Consider the following 11,836-nt stretch of genomic DNA (forward strand, 5'->3'; position numbering starts at 1 on the left):
TCCTCAGTTTGGTTTTGATTAGATGGAGCACAAAATAATTGAAATGAAATCTTAATTACAGCTTATAATCTTTATTGCCTTTAATTCATATCACTGTTTATACCCCCATTAGATGGTAGTCTACCGATTACATGATTACATATGTTCTCAATTTGCCAGCCTTTGCATTGAAAGAAATTAATGACAGAGGATTTTCTATTCTGGTCCTACTCACATGGCTTCCTAACTATTTTTATGGCATGTTTTATGGAAACTTTTGAACATCATTCCCTTCAATTGTAGGATCTTTAATCAAGAGATTTTCTACATGTGGAGCTTCTGCAGACAACTTGAAATGCTCCCCTCCTGCCCCATGTTTGACAGGGATCCTTTGCATTCTGGGTTTAACAGGTTGGCTAAGAAAGCCAACCTGTTAAACCTTGTTGCAAACCTCTGCAGAGGAGGTAAAGGTGTTAAAATAAATGGGTGTGTTATTCATTTGTGTAATCCAATACTTCTGCCAAAATAGTGTTTATATAAGGGTTGCACAGCATATTATGACAAAACCCATCCATCCATTTTCTTACACCCTTGTCCCTGAGTGGGGTTGGGAGGGTTGCTGGTGCTGATCTCCAGCTAACGTTCCGGGCGAGAGGCGGGGTTGACAAAATCAGTGTCTTCATTAAAATTGTTTTATAAATGAACACTGGGAATGCAATATTTGTTCTGTTGTCATGAATCTACACTTTGCATACCAGTAGGCTCCTCAGCCTGTTGGATTGAGTCTTACTGTAGTACATGACCACATGTGACTCAGACAATTGTGTGTAAGACAAAGTCAAAGTTGAAGAAAATGGTCTCTTGTAATGTATTTAAGCTTGGACTAATATTAAGCTGTATTTCAGTACTATTTTTACTTTTATTATGAGTATTTGCGCTGTGTGAATTTTCCTTCCTTTATTGTCTATATTGCATTTTATTTGGGTTTTGGTTGTCAGCTTACTGCTCTGTCTTGCTCAGGATGCTGTTAAAAAATGTTTTTCATTTCAATGAGACATACCTGCCATAAAGGCTACATACAAGACAATGACAATCACATATTACTGGAAGCAATATCACAATCCAGTTATCCAATATTTTTCAGCACCGCTCAGTATTTTCTGAAGCTGAGGGCAAAGTGTGGAGAAAAGTCTGTGATTGCTCTTGAATTAACTTTATCAGCTAAAACATACAGGAAAATAGAAGAATTTAGTTAGTATTTTTGTGACATTTTTCCAAAACAATTATTTACTGTGAGACAAAGTGTTGGTGGTCATGTTGCTTTTTTTTCTTTAGCTACAGTGACTACTGTTACAAGCAGCAGAGAAAAAGTCACATTTAGAGTTTGTCAAATAGCCGAGTTCAGGTCTGACCCTCACAAACCATTCATGGATGCCAAAAAACTGTATGATATACTTGAAAACTTTGGTCTGACTTTACGTGTCAAACAGGCAACACTCAATCAAGGATGCATTCTGGATTTGACCATCAATAAGGGTGTGAACCCATTTGATCATTTCTTTATCTTTGAAAGTTCAGTCTCCATTGACTGACTTAGCCAAACACGTTATTAAAAAACGTTCAACATTCAACACAGTCATTACAAACGTTCCACACAGTTGAAACTTTTCATCAAATCTACTCTTCCACCTCACTTCTATGCTGTAGCCTTGTAGATGTACTGGTAGGTAACTTCCATTCTAAAATTTCAGATATAATTGATTCCATTTCTCCCATTAAATAGAAGATTTTATCTCGTAGGAAGAAATTTCCATAAAGAAATACTCAACTAGTAAGAAGTGAATGAAGTCTCTGTAGAAGGGCAGAACCAAATTGGCATAAAACCTGCCTTTACATTTGTTATGAGACCTAAATAGAAAGACTGTGAAGCTATCACTTAACACCATAACATGTAAGAGAGCAATTATTTGTTGAAATCATAAGCTAAAACATCAACAATGCTCAAGCTTTATTTACCACAGTTGCCAGATTTAACAACCATCAGCACCTGGACTCCACTCTAACAGGACCTGCAGTGAATTTGCCAACTTCTTTACAGAGAAAATTCAAAATATGTGTGGGTTAATCTGCACATCAACAGTAAATCCAATATTAATGCTATGCCCAAACATAACAGATGCAGAGAAAATGGCTAGATTTTAACAACTCAACCACAAAAACTTAGAATTATGAGCCAATAAAGCTTGTCTTGATTTTGTCAAGAAAGTTCTACCTGTCATTGCATGTGAACTGTTTTAGATATTAAACTCATTCTTCTCATCAGTTCCCCCACCCCCAGGCTTTAAAAACATGATCAAAACCATTGATAAAAAAAAAAAAAACAAATATCTGGATAAGTCACTTCTTATCAGAATTACAGGACAATCTCAAATTTTACATTCATCAGCAAAATTATTTAAAAAACTTGTTTGAACAGTTATTTAGGTTCCTAGCAATAGGAAACTATTTAACCAACAGCTTTGATGTCCGATTTCCATGGTTACCACAGTATTATCAAAGTGTCCAATGACATCCATATAAACACCGTCACAGCTCTGTTTCTCTTGGACCTTAGTGCAGCTCTTGGCACTGATGACCATGACTTATTATGAACAGCTGAAGAGCTGGGTAGGACTCTCAAGTCCTCGGGTCCCTATGAATGAATCCCAAGGTTCAATCCTAGGACTATGATTCAATATTTGTATGCTCCTACTGGCTCAGGTTATAACAGGAGGTAAGATTAGTTACCATGGCTACACAGGTGGTACACAGTTATACATTACCATGTCACCAGGTGACTCCAAACCCATTCAAACACTAAACAGATGCTTAGAACAAATCACTGTGTGGATGTGCCACAACTTTCTCCAGCTAAACAGAAACAAAACTAAAGTTATTATCTTTGAACAATAATAACTTCAGTCAGTAACTAGTCAACACACAGCTTCAGTTATTACAGCTGGAAACTAGAGATCAGGCTGAAATCTGAGTTTAGTCATGGACTCTGACCTGAAACTTGAGTCACATGAGGACAGTTACAAAGTCGGCCTTCTATCGCTCCAGAATTAAAGGACTAATGTTCCAACAAGATTAGAGAAACTCACCCAAAAGTTTATCTTTAGTCACATTGATTACTGCTGCAGTATCTTCACAGGTCTCCCTAAAAAAATCAATCCTCCAGCTGCAGCTGATCCAGAACGCTGCTGCTGGTGTTCTCACAAAAATCAGGAATATAGAGCAGATCACCCAGTTCTAAAGTCCTTCCACTGGCGTATACCTGCTTACAGGTTATTTCTAAAGGGAATTTGTCATCTGGCAAACAAGACTTATCAAAACGTATATTCTAATTTATTGAATATGACTGTATTAACTGAAATTCTTTGTTTTTAGTTATATCATATTTTTTGTGTTTTAAGCAGTCTACAGTACTTGAATCAAAAGTGCTGTTTTAGTTGCTTCCAGTTGACTTCATCACATATTTATATTCATATATTTTTGTGTTATGATTGCGATTGCATACCTATATTAAAACTTCAACTAAACACATTTTTTTTAATCCCTGATTTTTAATGAATTTTTCTCTTTCTCTTAAATGAACATCATGAACTCCTGACTTTATGAATGTGCTGAATTTTCAAACCAAGTTCATGGCTGGTTGTTTTCTTTTCTTTTCTTTTTTTTTTGGTTGTTTTTATTCGCTTAGTCGGATCACTTCTGTTCCTCAGAACAGAACATCTGCCTGTGGGTTTTTTTGTCTCATAAATGGGTGACCTGTGTGACCACTTTCCTTTGTTTATTAAGTACTGTTCACTTGTCAATTAGCAATGTGAAACCTTCATGAACTGCCAAATCTGTGTTCAGATGGAGACGGAGGTGAGAAAAGCTTCTTTCATCAAAGTAATTAGACAAAAGAAGGCAGCCATCTGTTTATGCTCTCTAATATGTACTGTGCTTCTCCAATTTTGCAATCTTTCTTTGTCTCGTCTTTTCTGCATAGTTGTCCTTGAGATTGTTTCTTAATGTGATGCCCACCTCCATTTTTCATCTGCAGATACTGCTTTCCCTTTGGACGACCAGATGGGGCCTTGAAAGCAACACTTTCGCTTCTGGAACGAGTAAGGGGAAACTCTGAAGTACTTTTGCTGTTTAATGTTTCTATTCTCAGGATCCCTACATGGAATCATAACACTGAGATTAAGGAGCTTCTCCCCAGTTGTACCTGCTGCCTAAATATATAATAGGGTATATATAATGGAATATAAACATTTTTCAAAAGGATATCATAATATCCTTTTGAAAAATGTTTTAAAAATCTCCTATTTCTCATTCTCTCAAGAGAAATTTGATTCTGAACAGGGAAAGTGTCTGCATTTAGTACAAGACACTTTTCCATTCTGCAGTTTGTGTTTGTGCAGACATGCTGGAACTTGCTTTCAGTCATAGCAGAGCTGCCTCTGCACTGCTGACTGACAAATCTGATGGCGCCAGCAGTGGAGATGTGTAAAAAGCCTTTAGATAAATTCTTTAGATACATTTTGTATCTTAATGCAGTTTGCTTATCCCCTCACTGGAAAACTGAGAAAAATTCATTCTCTAGTATGATTACATTTATTCTAAGACTAAAAACACCAAAAAGCATAATCCCTGGTGGCAGAATTATTGGTACTGCTGTCAGTAATTTTCTAAATTCAATTATATTTATTTATACACCAACAACTCGCAACACTTGTTGTCTCAAGACATTTTACTAAAAAAAGTCAATTCAGTCCAATCATGCAATTATATTCCAGGCCACATCCATTCTAAAACAATTGGAGTAACCATGCAGTGAAGATCACTTTATTATTCAAACTAGTTAAAAAGTTTCTCTTTTTTTTAGAATACTTAATTTTGGATTTCTTAATAACATCACAATTATTAACTGACAGGACAAAATCTGTTCAGGATCCAGCAAAATTCAAATAACGAGACATACCTAAAGTAAAATACATTTACAATAATAACACAACAACAAAAAGACAAAAATGACAGGATGAAGGAGGGTAAAGTGGTGAGAGGAGTAATCAATACAGATTAAATAATAATGTATATAAATCAGAGATAGGGTGAGATCGATTACAGGAAGATCAGTCAATCCAATGTGCAGGTCGGCTTTTATATACCTTAAAAATGGTTGGCATATTTTATAAACAGTCTTACTTCTATTCTGCATCCAACAGGCAATTTTTTCTAGGGTCACAGCCATCGATCTCACAAATCCATATTTTAATTGGAAGGGGGGCGTCTGATTTCCATTTTGTTGCAATACATTTCTTAGCAATTGCCAGAAGGACTTCTGTAAGTCTGCTTCTCTGTTTGAATTAAGAACACATTTTAGATCCTTACTGATAATTAGTACCAGAGTGTGTCCCACATTGGCTGTTTCACATGTTGAGTCAAAGCACATTTTTAAGTCTGCCACATAGCTCTTTTGTGCCACTGTTCTAAGATCAGTAGCTATTAGCGATCAGTAGCACAGCTGGCGAATGTTTAATGTACTACGGAGCAGAAAGCTGACGTCATTGTTTCTCCCTACATCCAGTGGGTGGCGCAGGTTGCTACAATCGGTAGCAGCCACACAGGCTCACCTGCTATAAGGAAACAATCACACCTAGTACAACACTTTCATTCTATTGGCTGAGAGGTTGTCAGGCGACTGTGTCAAAAGGCAGTTACAGGTTTCGTAAGCGAGCAGAAAGTCCGAGCAGAGACTGAGCGCGAGGACAAGCATTACAAGTTTTGAGAAGAAAGACATGAAGTCCTGCTTTCAAAATGAACAGGTGCAAAAGTATTAAAAGTTTTGAGAACAAAAGACATGAAATCCTACTTTCAGACTGAAAACGTGTGCTCTTGGATTATGGCAGAGAAAGTCCCCCCTGTTACCTGAACAGCCAAATATTTAAAAGAGACCGTTCTGACTGCATTGAAAACTACTAGATACAAATATTTAAGAGACAGTAAAATTTACAGTCGTTTTACAGTAAATTGAGTCATTAAATAAGGTAGAAACACTACGTTTAAACCATGGATAGTTTGAAAAACTTAATGAGAATGAATGAACTAATCTGTTTTGTTTAGAGTTCACGAAATGTTTTATTAACTAAGTGTACAAGCTTCCACTCCAAAGTAAAAGAGTTTAACAAATGACCTGCAACAATAAAGTAGGATAGTGTTTGGACAGGTGGATGTCTAATTTATGAATAAAGTCAATATTAGGACTGATGCTGCATTGGACAAGATCAGCCTCATCTTTTATACTCTCAATTAACCCAATTCTTCTTTGTGAATGGCAAGACAAATATATTTTGAATGCCTGTAGGAATGGCCCTATTTTGATATAATTTGTTGCACAAGCAGACACTGATGATGATGTTTTTACAAAGAACGGGCAGGTTGGTGACATCACTAATATTATTAATGATGTCACTAAGAAACTTTTTTTACCAGAGAATTTTTAGTCTAATTTCATAAAACTGGATAACAATGTATTTTCAGGTACTCATGAAAGACATCACCACACCTGTTCCTTCAGAGGAAACAAAGAGACGGGTTCAGAAATGTTTGGAAAAGGCATCCCAGATCAACTACAGTCAACTGATGGACTATGCTCAGATCAATGGTGGGAATTGTCAAAGCTAGAACTGGAGTTTCATGACACTGGGACATTCTGCATTGTCACCACCTGTTTCTATTTATTGAGTCTAAGATCTTATTGGATTTAGTAACCAGGCCCATATGTTGACCATACAGCTTGAAGAGTTTTCTCTTCAAGCTGTATGAGAATCAGAAGACTTTCTTTTTATAATTTGCTCGTGTTCATATATGTGAACAACAAAGTCTGTGTTCTTGCATTTTGTCAGACTGTTTCTTTTGGAAATATCTTTCAAAAAATGGGAATTTACTTTGTTAACTCTGAATTTATAGATTATAATACCATGATATTGTAAACACTGGTAAAAATCATACCGGTCCTAGTTTGTCCTGTAAGAAAGCAAAAAAATTTGAACCATTGTGGAAGTGGGACTTAGTGTATAGTGTACGTAAATAGCCTCTGTATTTGATCCAAGTCAAAGCTTAGCTTTCACATATGAAAGATGAGCGAGTTTCTAATGACAGCTTTGCAATCTGATTAATTCTTCCTTTGTTTGAACTTTGTTAGTGGACCCAGAAGAAGTCCCGGAGAAAAGACTGGAGGATATGTTGAGATTGGGAGAGCTGTGCATTGAAGTCCTACAACAGAATGAAGAACATCACTCTGAGGTATTTACTTCATGTACTTTATCTGCTTTCCATTCAAAGATGCAGGGAATTATACCACCTGAAAGGTGGAGGTCTGAGGATGGCATTGGAGAGATGTTTGGCAATACAGCAATACAGAGGTCATTCTTCTTTTTTAAAAATAGTCTTTACATGGGAGAAGGTCAGTAGTGGGGTGGAAAGAGAATTGAGCCATTCAAACTACCATGAAAAAGTTATACATGGTCAAAATAACAGATTTGGGTCACATTTGCCTGCTGTCTGAATGTAGTGATACTTGGAGTTGGTCATTAGTGGTATTGGTCTTTAAAAGATCCTACATCCTGCCTGGGGCATTTAAATTGATTGGCCTACAGTCTGAAGATTCTTCTTTAGTGTGATCTGTCTTAGGTGCTTGCAGCATTCACAACTTAGGCTACTGAGACACCCCACATGCTGTCTTCATTCATGTACACCAGGGGCTCTCAAACTTTATTTCCAAAGGTCTACTGGCTGGGCACAATAACTACAAAAACAATTTAATGAAACGATCACACTTAGATAATGAATGATTCACCTGCTTGGCCTTGACCACACAGTCTCACATCTTCCTCCTGGTCCACATGGATCTGAGTTGCATACCTTGTCACAGTCTCTCCCTGAATTGAGACTGGAATTACAAGTGCTCCTTCAGCCAGTTTTGAAATCAGAGAACATTTCTCCAAGTGATCAGAAGTCGACAAAACTACCTAAACAGGGCAGTTTCCATGAGAACTGGAGAAGCAGCATTCTGATTTTATGTATCATAAATCTGGAACAAACTTCCAGAAATCTGCAAAGCAGCCAAAACACTGAGTTTCTTTAAACCAAGACTAAAAGTTCATGTTTAGAACTGCCTTTGATTCATAATAACTGGAACATAATTCGTGCTGACTCTGGTTTATTATCCATGCTCCTTCTGCTTGATCTTGAACTGCGGCCTTCACATAACATCCTCCTTGACAGTTTATCCTCTCTTGGTGTTGTAAATACACCTCTGAACTGGTTTCATTCATACTTTTCAGGCTGCACTCAGTTTGTTCAGTTAAAATCATTTCCCTTTCATTCTGTTCCCGTTACCTCAGGTGTTCTCCAGGGCTCTGTCCTGGGACCCTTACTGTTCATCATTTACCTTCTCCCCTTTTGGTTATATTGTTTGCAAATATCATATTCAGTTTCACTGCTGTGGATGCCCCCGAACTGTATCTCTGAACCAAACCTAGTTCTACACTTGCACTTTCATCCCTCACTCTGTCTTCTTGAAATAAAACACTGATTCACCCTTAACTGTCTTAAATTAAATTGCAATAAAATTGAACTTCTCTTAATTGACACTAAATCAATATTAAGTAAACTTAGTAACTTCTCATTTCTAGTTGATAACACCTCTATTTTTCCCGCCCGTCAGGGTAAGAGTCTGGGCATCACCCTCGATAGCACTCTCTCCTTTTCCTCCCACACTGAGAAAAATTTGACCAATGGTTACTTAAAAAAATTGTGGCAACAAAGTGACACGTAATATAATTGAATAGAATTTAAGTTCTACAATTTTGATTAAAAAGTATTGAATATGTTAACTTAACTTAACTTAAAAAAATGAAGTACATCTTAATAAAAGCAACAGCTGAAATGTGTTTGATTTATTAATATCAATGCAAATGATCATTTATATTGCCCAAAAATATTTAGTAAATCCAAGTCAATTTTACAAGAAAAACTAATTTTTATTTACTAAGTATCTGAGCAAAAATGATGTAGATTTATTAAATATCTGGGGGAAATTTAATCATATTTACTAATAATCTAGGTGAAATTAACTTATATTTATTAATTAAATGGGTGAAATTGATTTACATTTACTAAACATCAACATAAAAATTATTTGGATTAAGTAAATAATACAAATAATATCAACTCATATTGTAGCACATTATTGGTTAATTCAACACATTAAAACTGTTGTTCTTATTAATCTGTAGCTAAAATAATTGATCAATTTTAAGTTTTTATTTGTATCATAGCACTTTAAATCTATTCAATAATATTGAATGTCACTTTGTTGCCATAATTTTTCTGTGTCTAATTTACACAATATCCTGACCAAACTTGAGTGGCATCAAAAAATAACAAATTACAATGCATAAAACAGCAGCAGCATTTATTTGTGCAATTTTATAAAACGTGTTTATCCAGCACCAACTAGTGCAAAATTCCTAAATACAACAATAAAACAGAGAAGGGGCAATATATATCAGTATCAAGTCAAAAACATAGCGCCACTCTGCTCAAAGTATAGTTAACATGATTTTTTAGAACCATCACATCAACAACAATCAATGTGGACTCAGTTAAACTTGCTTCAACAATTTATCAATCACATAAGAGTTCACTTTATGTTTAAAGTGAACTCTTATGTTCACTTTTGTGCTCTGCATGTTTAAGGCATGCAGAGCACAAAACAAGTATGCACATAAAACTTACCTGGGGAAAACACATGACAAGATGTGAGAGTTGGGCGAGACCTTTGAGGCATAAAAACTTCCATTTTCTTTTTTTGTATGTTTATGCTACATCTTGTCACTGTGTTGGGGCCCTTGGCTCCGTGACACTTTTCGAAAAATAAAAAACATATTAAATAAAGTGCAAATAAAACACAACAAAGTTTTCCAGCCTGCAGATCATCAACCTTCAGTGGTGAAGCCTGCATGGACTCTCCAAAAAGGCAATAGTGGATGCTCTATGCTGTATAAAAGGGACAAGGGTTCATGTGACAGACCTGAACAGATCCAAGCCATATAATTGGCACATATGAGAACAAGGGGTCAGTCCTTAGAAAGGGTGGTTAACTGCAATGTACTGCAAGAAAAAATACACATGCAGAAATCCACTGAACTGAAAATGACCCTAATTTTAACTAACTTTACCGAGCATTTCACAAAGTTTTGCGTGTTGGTTTTGACAGTGACTTGTCTATTCCCTTTTGTTTAGCAAGGGTCCGTTTTCTTAAGCCAGTAGTTTATTCCTGAGGCTGTTCACTTTTGGGGAGAGCTTTGAACTATCCAGCCCGAGGAGAAGTTTCTGAAACACTTCAAACGTGTATCTGAGCTCCTTTGGATAGGCGAGACTCACAGCATACGCCAACCCAACAAGCAGGGAGCAAGCCCTTGGAAAGTTACCCAGAGCAGTTAGAATTTTCATGCCGTCCACCACGATACCGATGTCTGGATCCTCTGACGTGTTAGCTTTGATGTTGTAGATCTTCAGGCTTTGAACAGCAAGGTCCTGTGACACACTGTCTTCATCAGCATCCTGTAATAGCAAGAACATTGTGCATATCAGACAGTGCAGCCAAAGGAGAAGGTTCCATTTCCCAAATTGCTTGCAACTGTTTGGACAAGAAAATCTGGAGCTCGTCAGCCGTTGCTTGTAATGCACTCTATTTATGTCAGTGTTTTAGACAAATCTGAGATAACACAAAAAAAAAAAACCGCACATAATTTAAAAAGGAAAAAAATATATATATATATATCAATCATAATAATATATTATATTATAATCAATTATGCAATGAGGAGCTGAACAGTTACAAATATTTCTAAATGAAGTTTCTGAAATTAAATCAATCCATTACACTATTATTTCTTCCTGGCACTGTCTTGATTAATATCTTATTCTGCGTTGCCTCAGTCTTTCTGTAAAAATGTCTTTGTATTCACAAAGCAGCGTCTTGGCCATCATTTCTTAGCTCACTTTTAGGGACAAATTGCCAAGACTTAAAAAAAAAGAAAAAAGTTATGGTTAGGTAAAGCATTCTTAGGAAAAAAATTACATAAATTACTGACAAGTTTTAAATTATGCCAGTTGGTGAAATCAAATTGAGATAGCATTCTGCACTAGCATTTAAAAATTACTTAATGGAAAATAAGAATTTAAACACACTTAACAGAGGACAATGATATACCTTGCCAAGAACTACTGGGAGAAATACAGTTATGACTATTTTGTGATTTGACTTTCCAACAAATAACAAGTACAAGAGATGAGAGAAATCACCTACTTTATATTTTAACATCTAATTCAACTTACAGCATACTCTTTTAAGAGTTCATCTGTAGATTCCCCAAGGTACATCATCAAACATCGAATGATAACATCTCTGGTCATGTTGATGTCAGGATTGCTTGGAGTCTGAAACAAAAAAAAGAAACACCAGGTGGTTTATATTACTGTTAATATTGAGTTCCTGTGCCGTCTTGGGGACCAGTGTAATAAAACACTACTCATACAAATTCTCATGCGATTATTTCATATTCCATTTATAAAGACAATCACAGGCTAACCTCCAGTAAATTTAAGTAATGATATTCCAGAAGTTTAAACACAAAACTTTGAGAATAAAATATTAGCAACGATAATGCTCAATGAAAGATACCTTGAGTAGGATAGCCTGCAATCTCAACCCCATGCTTCCACCCTTCGAGTGGAAGAGGTTCAGAAGTCGAGG

The 11,836-nt window shown here is 36.1% G+C and overlaps 1 protein-coding gene across 1 annotated transcript in view; it reads left to right on the plus strand.

Annotated features, from left to right (window-relative positions):
• LOC103152713 (calcium-dependent secretion activator 2-like) overlaps positions 1-11,836 on the plus strand; it is a 220,452-nt gene that overhangs the window by 128,445 nt on the left and 80,171 nt on the right. The window contains exons 15-17 of the mRNA XM_016661313.1: positions 4,070-4,133; positions 6,553-6,676; positions 7,217-7,317. Of these exons, the coding sequence (XP_016516799.1) occupies positions 4,070-4,133; positions 6,553-6,676; positions 7,217-7,317 (289 nt within the window). The remainder of the gene's footprint in view (positions 1-4,069; positions 4,134-6,552; positions 6,677-7,216; positions 7,318-11,836) is intronic.

This window comes from Poecilia formosa, unplaced genomic scaffold (assembly GCF_000485575.1).
Source record: "Poecilia formosa unplaced genomic scaffold, Poecilia_formosa-5.1.2 Scaffold323, whole genome shotgun sequence".
In the NCBI taxonomy this organism is placed as follows: Eukaryota; Metazoa; Chordata; class Actinopteri; order Cyprinodontiformes; family Poeciliidae; genus Poecilia; species Poecilia formosa.